We start from the raw sequence: 15,134 nt of genomic DNA, 5'->3' as shown, positions 1-15,134 counted from the left end.
AAGGGTTCACAAACTTTCAAGCACACAGAAGGAACACGTTGGCAATTCTGACTGAAGAATAAGAATTTTTATATTGTGGTAGATCTTTTCAAATAAAAATTACACAGTGCTATCATGATGATACTATGATAAACGGCTAGGTAATTATCATGATGTGAGCGTTTTTGTCTCGGTACATACACACTGTTGAGACATTAAGACAATGAGGTGCTAATAGAGTGTAAAACAGACTAAAACAGTCCAGTATGACTGCAGCTGAACTCATTTAATGTGAACTCTGCAGCAGAGGTTACTGTGGTTACTTCATGCTGCACCCAAACGGCTTCATGGTAAATGAACAAAGAGGGCAGTGGGTAAGGAATCGACCCACTGAATACTGCCTGCTCGCAACCAGAGTATGACCTTGTGTGTCAGGTAAAGGCTGATTTCATTTTAAGGCACCAGATTCATTAATTCATCTCAAATTAAGGAAATGCAATGCAGAGTAAGATCTCATTTCTGCTAGGAGATGATTTACATATAACTCCATGTATTTATTATGGGATGGTTTTGTGTTTTCTGTATTGACGGCTCACATGTAACCGTATCTTTTAATTGCTACTGATGACTGGAGGCACATGTGTGTGCTTGCTACTCCTGTCAGAACATAATCCAGCATCTAGCATGTGTGTGTGTGTGTGTGTGTGTGTGTGTGTGTGTGAGAGAGAGAGAGAGAGAGAGAGAGTCTGTACTCCCCTTCGCCACTCCAGCTAAATGACTACCAGATGTGGTGGCTCCATGTGGCCTCGTTAAGGCAAAAGCAGCCAGGGACTCCTGCATCTCTCATCCAGAGTGACGCTTCTTCTGATCATGTGACCTGGCAGAATCTTATGCCTTGGCTGATTTACTATAAACCAGAATTTCAGGACTGAGGGGAGATTTAAACTAAGAAGATTTCATGCTGTAGCTTTTTAATCTTATGGAAATGCTATTTTATCTCACCAGCTCATTTTTACATATTTCACTTGGACACAGCTAACATTTTGTCCATGATTCATTTTTTTTTTTTTTTACTTTTTCTAAAAGGTTTACAGAGTGTTGCAAAACACAGCATACGGAGCATGACATGACAATGGAAAGAGCATTTCTATGTAAACTAACTGACTGCAACCAAGCAAGTCATATATCAGAACACAGCACGTATTACACGTTATCTTAAAAGACCATGTTGGATGTCAATGTTCTCAGCGAAGAAAAAAAAAGTGCATCTTCATTGGAACCACAGTGGACTGTTGAGAAGTTGTAAAAAAGTTGCCTGGTCCGATGAATCTAAGTTCTTTCTGCAGCATGCTGATGGATGGATAAGAAGATCTGAGTTCATTCCCTCATGGCTACAGTATAGCATTTGGATTTGACATTATCACATATACTATATAAACTATATAACAGAAATAGTTAAATAATGGAAAAGCCTTGAAAAGCATTTGATTCACTGTATCTGAGACACAACAGTGCAGTGTGCTCAGAACCCCAACTGAATTGTATGGTTTTCCCAAAGCTTTCAGGGATTCAGTGTTTAGTGATGCAGAAAGTGTTTAAAGGCCTCTATAAAACATGATTGAATTTAAGAAAATTGCTCTGCAGCAAAATTAGATTCCATCATGAAGGCATAGACTGATGAGAAACACTGGCCTAGACACAGTGCTCTATTCAACATAAACACCATGCAGCAAACAAATCTGGATATTACGCACCAAATAAGACTTTGAGAAATCAATTTGAAATCCAGAAGAGACTGATGGTGTTAGAGGATGCTCACCTGGATTTTTTTACTTCATAGCAAATAAACAAATCACAGTTAGACAAAACTATTTTTGTTTAACAGCTGCACGTTCTGGCTTCTTGAAACACATCTCAAACAAGTTAAATGAAATGATGCGTTAATTAATGCCATTTTTTTTTTCTTATCCAGCTCAAGTAGAGGAAAAAAATGATGGAATCACCTTGTAATTTGCATTTCAAAAACAAATAGTATAAGTCTAAAAATGCAAATTCGTCTGCAGTTAAAAGAGAGTGCTTACAGACCTTAACCTTGGACTTTTTGAAAGGAAACGTGGCCCCAACAAGAGAGTTGTCAGTTGAAACAGTGGAAAGGGTTTTAAAACTCCTTCAAGAAGGAAATCTGACACGGAGTGTGGCAAAAAGATGTCGGTTGTTCCCAGTCTGCTGTGTCTAGAATTTGGTGCAACTATAAACAAAATGGGAAGGTTATAAAAGGAAAACATATGGGTTGACCAAGCAAGACGTCAAAACGTCAGGATAGAAAATTCAAAGCAGTATGCCTTGAAAGTAGAAAATGATAATGAGTCTTTATTGATCAGGTATACATATGCACAGTGAAATTCTTTTCTTCAAATACCCCAGCATGTCAGGAAGCTGGGGTCAGAGCGCAGGGTCAGCCATAATACAGCACCCCTGGAGCAGAGAGGGTTAAGGGCCTTGTTCAAGGGCCCAACAGTGGCAGCTTGGCAGTGCTGGGGCTTTAACCCCTGACCTTCTGATCAGTAACCCAGAGCCTTAACCACCAAGAAACCACTGCCCCCAGTGAATAACAAAACAAATGACAAGAGTCAGTATTTGTGACAGAACTGTAAGAAATGGGCTGAATGAAATTGGATTTACGTATAGAAAAGCAGTACTAACACCTAAACGGAAGAAAACAAGGTTAATGAGCTAAAGGGCTAAAGAGAAGCGATTATGGAGTGTGATGATTGGATGAAAGAGATATTCAGTGATGAATCACGAATCTGCATTGGCCAAGGAGATGATGCTGGAACTTTTGATGCCGGCCTGAAGAAAACAATCAAATTTCCCCCCTCATTTATGATATGGTGTTGCATGTCAGATAAAGCACCAGTGGAGACCTCAACAGTTAACGCACAGGTGTACACTGAAATTCTGGACACTTTTCTCATTCCAAATAGGTTTGATGATGATGAGGTCATTTTTTAGGATGATAATGCATATTGCAATAGAGCAAAGAGTATTAAAGCTTTTCTTCAGGAAAGGCAGATCAAGTCAGTGACATGGCAGCAAACAGTCCGAATCTCAATCCCATTGAACATTTATGGTGGAAATAAAAAAAAAAACTGGTCCAGGACAAGGCTCCATCCTGCGAAGCTGATCTGTCAACTGCTATTTGAGAAAGTTGGAACCAGCTTGATGGAAAATATTATTTTTCATTACTGAAATCCATTCCTCAAATAATTCAGGCCGTCATAAAAGCCAGAGGAGGAGCAACAAAGTACTAATTGTGATTTTTTTTTTTTTTTTTGATGATTCCATAATTTTTATTCCACAGCATTGAGTGATTCCATATTTTTTTCCTCTACTTGATCTGGAAAAAAATACGCCATTAATTAAAACAATTTAATTTAATTCGTTTGAGGTATGTCTCATGAAACCAGATTGTTCAGCTATTAAACAAAAAATTGTTTTGGGTCATATCTGTGATTTGTTTATTTGCTACGAAGTAAAAAATCCGGGTGAGCATCCTCCAAGTGTGGTGATTCCATCATTTTTGCCAGGGGTTGTAAATTACCCATCAGTGCTCATTGTTCTGTGTATTTTTATTTTGTACAGTCCATTTATATCCAGACTTTTGCGACAGAAACAAAGTTGGCATCGCAGAAAAACTACATCAATCATTGCTAGCCTATCAGGTGCTCAGTTATCTTATAAGTATTTCCACTTCTCTAAAATGTTAGATGATGGGCTAGTCTAGTGGAAAAAGTGCACTTCTTTTGCTCAGAAAATATAGTCCATCATCTGACTCTTCTTACTGTACTACACAAGAATAGTACAGAAATGTTCAGTGTAAAACAGTTTCTGCATTACTGTGGAGAAGCGATGGGTTTTGAGTCGGCTCTCAGTTTAGTCCGAGCTCAGTGAATCCAGCGACAGTGAGCGGCGCTGTGCCGTTCCTCCTTCTCTTCATCATGACTCCGTTCTCCTCCTCCGGCTGAGCCAGACGACTGGGATGCAGCAGCGACAAGAACTGGAACCTGTGGCCCATTTTCTCCGGATCAGTCAGCATGCTGTAGCCATGAACGAGCTGAGCTCGGGTGGAGGAGTCATTGCAGCTTCTCAGCAGGACCTGAGTGAAACCAACGCAAAGGTCAGAGGTCAGAATTTTCTTTTTTATACTAGACCGTGACACACAGGAATCGACATTAAATGATTTTCACGGTTTAAGTACTGTTTGTTATTTATGTATTTGAAGATCATCTAAACTTTAAACCAAGCTCTGAAAAAAATGTGTTATGTACGAGATGCTTTATCCTAAATTATACACTGGAAATATGGAACAAAAAAGACAAAAAAGAAGAAATCAAGAAAATTCACTGAATATATATTGATTTTCACATCTCCAGAACAAATGGTAAAAACAGCCTTAATTATAATTTTTATATAATTAATGTTTTCACTGTTAAACCAACGTTCATCATTACAACGCCCAATCCCACTCGAGAAACAAGCAGCATTGCTAGCATGATTTTGAAAAGCGAAACATTTTGCAATCACGATGAAATAATGTAAAATTGGGCTGAATATCAATGGCAAGAGCTTAAAAAAACAATTATTTATTTATTTAGCACTGTCTGTATAAAAACATGATTCATATTTACATGCATTTTAATACAAAATCTTTTGAGTTACTGATGTTCGACTGCAGTTTTTAAAGAGTTTCGCAGCTGTAATGTTGAATAAGTCTATCATGGTATTCAGGTCATCCAGTGATGAGTTAACATGACTGGTGCAGTAGTTTAAACTGCTGGTTTTTATTACTTACAGTAAGTGTATGACATATTTAATATATAAAGCATTATGTATTAGTGTGTTGTATTGTGACAGTTCATCCTGACCTGCAGGCGTGTATCAATGCCCATGTTCTTGAGAAAAGCTCTCTGTGTGATGGGTCCGAAGCAGACCACTGCGTCTCCAGCCATCTTCCTCAGATAACTAAAGTCAACGTCTGCGGTCAGGTCTGCGCTGCCTGGAGCCTCCAGCACGTCATGCAGTTTGTGTCCTCTAAAGCCCTTCAAAGGAAAAAAAAAAGGAATTTCTGGCATTCATCAGAAAATGATATGTGGTGCTGGTACATAGTCGGAGCATTTGTGTGTAGATCGTATCAGATGAAATATGTGTATCTTGTGCTATGCTGGCAGCGAGCAGAGATGAGGCTTTCCATGAGCTGTACTTACAGATTTATAGAGCCGGATGATACAGCTCTGAATACGCACTGACAACTGCAATTAGTTTCTGTGTGCATGTTTTATGCTAAATTACTTTTACAGAAACATACACAGCCTTTGTCTGCTGGTTTGAAAGGCAAATGGACTAAATTAGGCTCATCAATTACACCCAAGCACATCTGACCCCAGATTCCTAATGTCACAGGGTAAGATGTAGGCGTGGCCTCAAATTGACTAAACCATAGGCCCAAACTGAATGAACTATTCATTAGCAGGATGCTCACTCTGAACGTGTCCGTCTTCGTTCCGTCGTGACCGTAGTCTGCGATCAGTGCCGCGCCCCCGTCCTCCGAGACCCGATTGGCCAACTTCTGAACAATGACTCCGCCTTCTGCGCAAACCTCCACGTGTTCTCGCTGCTCATCCGCCTGTGCAATAATGTACAAATGTGAAATGAAGAAAGTGTGAAAGGACAACATGAAGAAAGTTAAGAGAAACGACTTGTAAGAATATTTTAAAAGACAGGATCACAAGCTGATCACAATCAATGGACAACTATCACAAAACATAAACACAGTCATTGATCATCCAGGTAATGACACACAGGATTAAGAATCAAGCATGTGTAAACTTTTGAACTGGTTCATTTGTGTAGATTCAGTTATCATTGTGTCTTGTGGACTATATGTAAACATCTGGGCAGTACTAAATAAAAAAAAATGCTAAATTTGAATGATTTATCTAATTTTTTTTTCAATTATTAACATTTTGCAGATTCTGCAAGGGGTATGTGAATTTATGAGCAAAACTGTATCCTTAATAGCCTTAACCAAGTGCGAATAACTTAAAATGAGATTAAAACAACAATCAGTGATAGTACACCACAAAGTATCTGACTGAATTGTTTTTGTTTTTGTTAAATCAATTGTTGGGGAATCAGAGAGCAGCAATGTGAAATTAATATGTGATCATAAATTAGTAACTTAGTGTGAAACATGTCCAAGTCTTTACAGATTTAAAGCCTGAGTGCAATCTAGCTAAACCATTGTATATTAGCTAGCGCATATCTCTGTTGCCTAGCAACACTGTTTTCACAACTCCTGAATGGGAATCATGTTGAACACACCCATACTTTTGAATCTTTAATTTGCATTGTCCAATAGAAGTTTGGTTATGAAATCAGTGCTGTGTGTCATTAGAGTGTAGTTTCCATCGTATGGAGTCTTTTCCAAGTCATTTAACAACATATCCCAGGGAAATGCTAATATCCGTGACAATGTTGTCTCGTTTACACTGTCATTCTGCCTTTAGAAAGTCAGGAAACACTGAGTACAAGCTACAATGGTGCTGGAAAGTTTGTTTCAAAGGTTTTATATATATATATATATATATATATATATATATATATATATATATATATATATATATATATTTATTTTTTATTTTTTTTTGCATAAATATGACCTAAAACGTCATCAGATTTTCAAATAAATTCTAAACGTAAATAAAGAGAACCCAATTAAACAAATGGGAAAAAAATATTATACTTGAACATTAATATTAGCCAATGTGAGAGAGGCCTTTAGGTGCTTAGAAGTTACCCTGAGTTCCTTTGTGTCCTCGTGGACTGTTACACGTCTTGCTCCTGGAGTGATCTCTGTTGGTCGATCACAATCTGTCTGACTGTGGATTGCTGGAGTCCACACTCTTTAGAGATGGTTTTGTAACCTTTTCCAGGCTAATGAGCATCAACAACTCTTTTTCTGAGGTCCTCAGAAATCTCATTTGTTCGTGCCATGATGCACTTCCACAAACATGTGGTGTGAAGATCAGACTTTGAGAGATGCCAGGGTGCTCAGTGACATCTGATTGTCATCCCACTGATTGAATTTCACCTTCAAATTAACCGCTAATCCTAGAGGTTCACATACATTTGCCACACACAGATATGTAATATCGGCTCATTTTCCTCAATAAATAAATGACCAAGTATAATACTTGTGTCTCGTTTGTTTAATTGGGATCTCTTGGTCGACTTTTAGGACCTGTCTGAAAATCTGATGATGTTTTAGCTCATATTTATGCAGAAATATCGAAAGTTAAATTTTCAAGCTCCGCTGTAACTAAATCCTCCTTTATGAGCTAGGTTATATCTTCCTGTTGGTTAGCAACAAATGTTCTCATGAACAAGCAAGTCAAACACACCGAGTAGTTTTAATTTAGAACTTTTAAATCCCTGTTAGCGATGTCATGATATAAGAAAATACCACATATACCCGCTGGCCAATCAGAATGCTCCATAACCACAATATATTTTGTGACATAGCCAAATCCTAAATGAAAGCTTGAGAATGAAAAGAGCTGAGAGCGAATTCCACATTCAAAGAGCACCAGTACTGCATGAGGTCAGATTTGGCATGCACACTCATGTTGTTAAACCACGAGGCACACATGATGCAAGCTTCTGGCAGGCTACACGAACACTGCCAGCTCAAACACTTCTCTGATGTATGAATCAAATAAGTGCCTTAAATATAACCCAGATGTTGCATAGTCTGATTCCATGAGAAAATATCTCTATTTTTCGAACCTTTGAGCGTAACTGACAGACTGACGCTCTCTCCCTGCCTACTGCTCACATACTATTGGTGATCGTGCAACATTTGTACTGTAGAACACCACAAAGTGCGAAATGTGCAGATATTCGGAATTCATTTAGAAGGACGCGTATGGACAGTTAATGGCCAGTGAGAAAAGACTGCATGAAGCACGAATGAAATGTGAAAGTACTTACTTGTATGAGTGTAGTAGATGCGAGAGTAGGGGCAGGAAACACCACAAATCTGAGCTTATCAGGTTTGTCAGGGTCGATATCAACCATCACTTCTCTCCAACCCTTCTCTGTTCTCTTTATTAATCAAACAAAAAGCACACTTCTATAATCAATATATGACTAGAACTCACTACATAACACTACATCATTTCAGCATAAACAAAGGGTTGCAGAAGATAAACCAACAGGCACCATCATTTTCCTGAATAAACTGTAATCCGGTCATTACTCCTTCCAGTCTTTCACTCATGCCTCCACTACCTCACACACACACACATCGGTCACCTCAGTAACAGCTCAAAGTCACTCATGGGTAATCTCTTCACATGTTTCTGTCAATTTTCTGCATATTGCGATATTTCTAAGGGCACTATTACCACTTTACTGCTGCAAATCGAATTCATTTTGTTCTTTGAAATATATACGTTTCATACAGTACAGTACATATCTGCTTTCAAAGGTGAGATAAACACCCCTAATGTTTACCTGGAACTTGTGAATGGGCAGGGCATCGAAAAACTCATGAGCCAAGAATATACTAAAGCCTGTTGGAAATAATAACAATAAATAACACATTGTATTAGTTACCAAATAACAGTGTCGGTCAGAGCATAAAATGAACTTCGGAGCTTTACTTTTCCAACCACATACTTCTTACATTTATAAAATGTAACTGCATTATTACATGCAACATTTTGTTTTTTGCTTGTTTTTTTTTTTTAAAGCGTTAAATTGGACATTAAATACTCATAAGTCTGCTGTATTCAGAAAAACACATGACAGCCTATAGCTACAAATTATTATGCTTTTTATCTTTTTATTTCTAGATTTCAGTCAGTACTGACAAAAAAGCTTTATATTCCAATGTTTTACCTCATTTCTATTCACCACATCTGATTACCCCTCAAAACATTTCCTTGGATTGAGAAAAGAACTAAAAAAAAAAAACCTGTTTAATCCAAATATAATGAAAGTCTAAAGGCAGTTTTTCAATTCTGTTATTAAACTACGAAACACAAATTCATAACTAAAACCATTACATGACAGAAAGGCTTTTAAAGTCTAAACTAAAGTCTTATCCTACACAGGGTCACAGGGAGCCTGGAGTCTATCCACAAGAACTTGGGGCACAAGGCGGGGGACACCTTGGACAGGGTACGAACTCATTGCAGGGCACAATTGCACACACATTCACACAATCATTCACACACTACAGACAATTTGGAAATGCCAATCAGCCTACCATGCATGTCTTTGGACTGGGGGAGGAAACCGGAGTACCTGGAGGAAACCCCCGAAGCAGGGGGAGAACATGCAAACTCCGTGCACACAGCGTGGAAGCGGGATTCGAACCCCCACCTCCGGAGGTGCGAGGTAAACGTGCTACCCACTAAGCCACAGTGCCAACATAAATTAAAAATGTAGTCCCTTTCTCTGAAAAGACACAAAAATAGAATATTTTTGTATCATTTTGTATCAAATACGTATATATCAAATCATATATATGAAATATATATCAAATCATTTTGTATCAAATACGTATCATGCAGTTTGCTGGGTGCCCTTAGACTTCCATATTATGCACTTCCAGTTTCAGTTCCTTTCTCAGTACAGGGGAAAATTTTAAACTCTTGACCATCTCTCTCTCTTTCTCTCTCTCACACACACACACACTTAAAATGTAGTGAATAAAAATCAGGTTGAAAAAGCGCATACCTCTGGGAACGTCGTCTATCCTGCGGTACCATGAGACAGGGACGCCGGTGTGTGTGGTGCCAGTGCGGTACACAGACTCTTCATCACTCACACACACCTGAGTGTTTTCTCCAGCCAGACAGTGAGCCTGGACCTCGCTTAGCTTTGGGCTCACCTCCACCAGGTGAACAGACACTGACGCCCCACACAGAGCTGACTGCAACTGACCGAAGACCTGCACCACACACACACATACACACACACAGTTTAATGATGGAAAAAAGACTGATCTGAATAACCACGAGGAGGTCACATGTCACATGATTACAGCCACTACATTACAATCCCAGTGTAGAAAACATGACACGGTTGGAAATTAGAGGATGCCCTTGGCAACCAAATTTAGGCAGTCGGCTACCGCTTCGTGACCTCTGGTTGCCACTGACAGCAACCACTTTTCCTCTTTTTCTGTACATATGTGGAAATAATTCAAACCAGAAATTTCATCAGACCTCAATTGAAATAAAAGCACCAAAGCATCACAGTATACAACAATCACATAAAATCTGCCTACTAAAAAGAGGAGCCATGTTATCAAAGCTGATGCTTGGCCACAACTTTTTAAAGACCACCTGATGCCTACAGTGTACAAAAAAAAACCCAACAAAAACGTAATTTTCTCTACACGTCACGGCTCTTCGTTACAGTGCAGGACAGCTAGCCTCTTGGCACTTCACACGTTTGTACATGTCAAAATCAGCGGCAGCCATTTTTCGGAATATTCCAGACTTTCTATTGGCTGATACTGAAGAAATGCTGCTGCAAAAGCCTGGTCTGAGCTCTACAAGCTGAAGCGATTTTGGGGTTTCACTTACACTCACTAAGTTAGGTTTTCATATCATTCATTCACTCATTCATCTTCAATTCTACAATATGATTTAATAAGCATCACATGAATTCAAACTGGACTCCAGTATCAAAATATTTTGAATTCTCTTCATCTGTGATGTGAATAGTGTAGTAAAGAAAAAAAAAAAACTTCCATCACATGCATGGGTAAAGAAACCAGCAAATTTCTCAACAGTGCCCTCTACTGATCAGTAAACCATGACCTCTAAAAAAAAAAACCAAACAAACATGAAAGGTTCCCTCTGGATTGTTAAGGTTTCTAGGCATCCTCATTGGATTTGACATTGAAACTGAACACTGAAAAGGAAACCCTCTCTTATAGGGTTCTACACACAAAATGTAAGGGTTCGACTCAAACACTGAAACTTTTCTTCAGATTATAAATTCTGATTAGAGATGAGTGAATTGCAAATGAGTCTTTATTTGTGAATGCTTTCTTTATACTAATCAGGCAATTCAACTCAAAGCTAAAAGCATTTCTGTATCCAGGGTGTAGTTTTATCGATCACTTAGTGTTCCTTGGGTAAACTCGGCATGTAGAACCCTGACCAGGATAAATCACTTACCTAAGATACAGGAATGATCCTTATTGAACAGTGATTGGTTCGTTTCAACGGTTTCTATGGATACCAGTCCAGACTTTGGAGAAACTCATACTGGCTTGACTTAAGTTCAGTGTTTAATGAAAACTCTGGTAAATGCTGATGCAGATAAAGATGGAGATGTGATGCTTTGGGAATTTATAGAATTTTCCAACCATCATAGAATTAGCATGACATGACACTGACACGTATACAAGTTATATACAGATAGCTAAAGAGCACACAGTATTTCACCCTCAGGATGTCACTGGTCAAGGAGCCTCGTCCTGGTCCGAGTTCTACAAGCTGAAATGCTTTGGGTTTTCCTGCAGCCATCCACTCGCTTACACACCAGATACCAAGCAACTACAGAGAGAGAGAGAGAGACAGAGAGAGAGAGAGACAGAGAGAGAGTGAGAGAGAGAAAGACAGAGAGAGAGTGTATTTCCTTAAATGTAGTTAATCTGCCAAATCTTGTTTGGTTTTGGATGTATGTGTTGTCTTTGGTTTTGCACTGGAGCCATGACACCGATATATTTACTAAATAATATGTGAGGAGGTCTGCCTCACCCAAAATCTTTTCCATATTTTATTTATATATATATATATATATATATATATATATATATATATATAATATATATATATATGTATATATATAATATATATATATATATAGAGAGAGAGAGAGAGAGAGAGAGTATACATAGTGTATACATAGTGTATATATAGTATATATGCCTCAAACAACATCTAGCTCTTCAGTGATGTCATGGAGACACACAGCTGAACAAAACATGTGACATCATCAGAAGTACTGATGTTTCTCAAACCGCCTCTCAAAGTATGAATGTGGAATTGTCAGAAATATGAACTTTATATGGATGATAAACTGGTTGGCTTTGAACATGTAACATATACAAATATTGATATTGTATTATTGTAAAATGATATTACATTAATTCTTTCTCACAGAGCACTGCAGAACAGAAATCGACTTTGTTTAATCAGTATAAACGAATTAATTATTTTATCGCTGGAAGTCTGTTATAAGATTAGTCAGGACACTGTATACAATGAAATTATAACATATAAACCTATTAGGCTAGGTAAAAAAAGAAATACTTATGAAAAACTGCAAATTCTTAAAGCGCCGAGTGTCTATTTTCATATAAACACTTAACCACTACTGTGGAGTGTGACATCACAAGTAAATTCAATGCTGAACGCGGGCAGATCCGAAACATGCAGAAAAACGAGTTTTGGCCTCCGCTAAAAAGAGTTAACAATGTACTTGTTAATGTACTAATGTACTAAATGTACTGCACTGTAAATGTAATGTACTAAAACCAGAAACAGAAAAAAATGTCATGGCTGACTGACATTTGAGGAAAATTGTGGCTTGTTTTTCTCCAAACTCCCACTAATGTTCTGAAAACATCAACATAGGACACGAGAAATAAATCACAAACCTCTCCAAAAATCTGGCTTATTTCTGGTGATGTGATAAAATCTCCATCAGCTCCCAGCATGTCATTCTTCACATAATATCCCTATTGAGAAGGAACACAAACATTAATTATGTAAGGAATAAAACATGCCATGACATATTGTTACTGGAAAATAACCAACAACAGGTGGCGTGATGCATCTGCTAACACCCCGCAGTTAATTATTTATCAATAACAGCACAAACCAACATGTTTTATTTCTTTTATGCCACAGCAATTTGCTCACATTTGCAATTTTATTTAGTAAGTTAGTTACAATTACATTTATTTAGCGCTTTTCTAGACACTCAAAGCACTTTACATAGTATTGGGGGGAGGGGGGGGGGGGGTCTCCTCAACCAGCACCAGTGTGTAGCGTCCACCTGGATGATGCGACGGCAGACATAGTGCTCCAGAACGCCCAGCACACAAAAGTTATTAATGGAGAGGAGAATGATGTAGCCATTTCAGAGATGGGGATTATTAGGGGGCCATGATAAAGAAGGGCCAATGGGGGAATTTCACCAGGACACCGGGGTTATACCCCTACTCTTTACGAGAAGTGTCCTGGGCTTTATAACGACCACAGAGAGTCAGGACCTCGGTTAATGTCTCATCTGAAAGACAGTGCTGTTTTTACAGTGTAGTGTCCCCGTCACTATACTGGGGCATTAGGCTACACAGACCACAGCGTGAGCGCCCCCTGCTGGCCTCACTAATACCACTTCCAGCAGCACACTTGGTTTTCCACAGGAGTTCTCCCACCCAGGTACTGGCTAGGCTCAACCCTGCTTAGCTGCAGTGGGAAACCAGGCGATCACTCACTCACTCACTCAATCCATCAATCCATCCATCCAAACCGCTTATCCTTCTCAGGGTCACGGGAAACCTGGAGCCTATCCCAGGGAGCATCAGGCACAAGGCGGGGTACACCCTGGACAGGGTTCTCTGGCACATCTGAATTTTTAATTAATTAAAAGAATGACACTCCTATCCATTTATAGTTTCATTTAATGGAACATCCATGAGACAAGTTAGTTCCTGTTATGACATAAACAGGTGCTCTCTCACCAACATCTGGTTATTTTTCTCTCTCTCTTGAAGTTAAGACACACACAAAAAAAATGCAGCTTGGAGAAACTGAAAGTCCTCTATCCAAAGACTTCACCATATTGATTATACATTTTCTTTGTTAAAGAAAATGTTTTTAAATCTGTTTATTATTAGTCTTTGATGTAGAGTGTCCTCTAAACAAGTCCCTGTAATTGAGTTTGTACTACAGAAACACTAACATATTAGAATGAGCGCATTCATACGTATAAACCTGAGATATTATCATATAGCCTGCAGAACTGTCAGAGCTGCTGTTATAGAAAACGAATCTGACCAATCAACAGAACTGTAGTATAAAATGCAACAGAATTCTGTGTAGAAGCAGAGATGCCACACTTTTACAGTAGACATGATGTGTGACGCAGACAGGTACCGAGACTGGGTTAGTGAGGACTTCACGCATGTACTCAGCCACCGTGATGGGACCTGTGGCTGTAATTTTGGACACCAGATGCCTCAGCATGGACGGATTAGGAGCCTGTTTCTCTGACGAGGAGCTGGAACAGCTTCGGTTCAGCATCCCGGTCCATTGCGCTGGAACATATTTTATGTTATTGAGAATGATGAATGGTATATCACACACACACACACACACACACTCAATTCCAATGTAACAGATCACGACTGTGTATTATTACTACTGGTAATAATACCGTTATGGCAGCTCACTCTGCACTCTTCGCATGTTTTAAATGGAAAATAAGGGGCATAATGGACATGAAAACCTTCTTACCATTCAGTGATGGGGCAAGAAAGCGCACTGATGCCCTGCTAATGTTGATCATCTTCTGAATGGTCCCCATTTCTTTGGTAAATAAATTTATCACACAGTATCACTGATGAATTAACACTAAGATTAAACAACATTAGTCTTTACAGTTGTTTTTAATACAACTCATTTATTAAAAGTCGCCTTTAAAAAAAAAACTAAGGATTTTTCTGCCATTATTTAATATGGCAGGAATAATAACAAACATCTACAGATCAGAAAACAATAATACCCTTCATTTAACCTTCTGTTTAGATCTCACTCCAAACTTATGTTCAAACAAGCACAAGTAACCGGAATGCATGTTACAGAATACTACTGTAACGCGCATGCGCACTTCTGTCATCCTGATTGGTCTGTTGGTTATACAATACTTTGCGCTCATTGGATTTATCCTTTGACCCTCGACGTAAAATGTCCTATTACACCGTATAAAAAACCACAACAAAACTAGCTTTCATTTAATAAACCTTTTTTTAAACCGTAAAAGATTAAATACACCATGATTTT

General features: G+C 38.6%; 1 protein-coding gene across 1 annotated transcript; it reads right to left on the bottom strand.

Moving 5' to 3' along the window:
* Window positions 1-1,020: 1,020 nt before the first annotated feature.
* On the bottom strand, window positions 1,021-15,011 carry ndufaf7 (NADH:ubiquinone oxidoreductase complex assembly factor 7). The gene is made up of 11 exons (XM_053614617.1): window positions 14,857-15,011; window positions 14,589-14,660; window positions 14,229-14,389; window positions 12,725-12,805; window positions 11,508-11,618; window positions 9,784-9,997; window positions 8,554-8,612; window positions 8,029-8,142; window positions 5,519-5,662; window positions 4,905-5,078; window positions 1,021-4,135 (listed from the first exon to the last, which is right to left on the bottom strand). Exons 1-11 carry the CDS (start codon window positions 14,861-14,863, stop codon window positions 3,908-3,910), a joined length of 1,365 nt encoding a protein of 454 aa, XP_053470592.1. The 5' UTR covers window positions 14,864-15,011; the 3' UTR covers window positions 1,021-3,907.
* Window positions 15,012-15,134: the final 123 nt, after the last annotated feature.

Source organism: Ictalurus furcatus, chromosome 25, assembly GCF_023375685.1.
Source record: "Ictalurus furcatus strain D&B chromosome 25, Billie_1.0, whole genome shotgun sequence".
Lineage (NCBI taxonomy): Eukaryota > Metazoa > Chordata > Actinopteri > Siluriformes > Ictaluridae > Ictalurus > Ictalurus furcatus.
The sequence above is the reverse complement of the archived record's forward strand: the minus strand, read 5'-3'. Positions and strand labels throughout refer to the sequence as shown.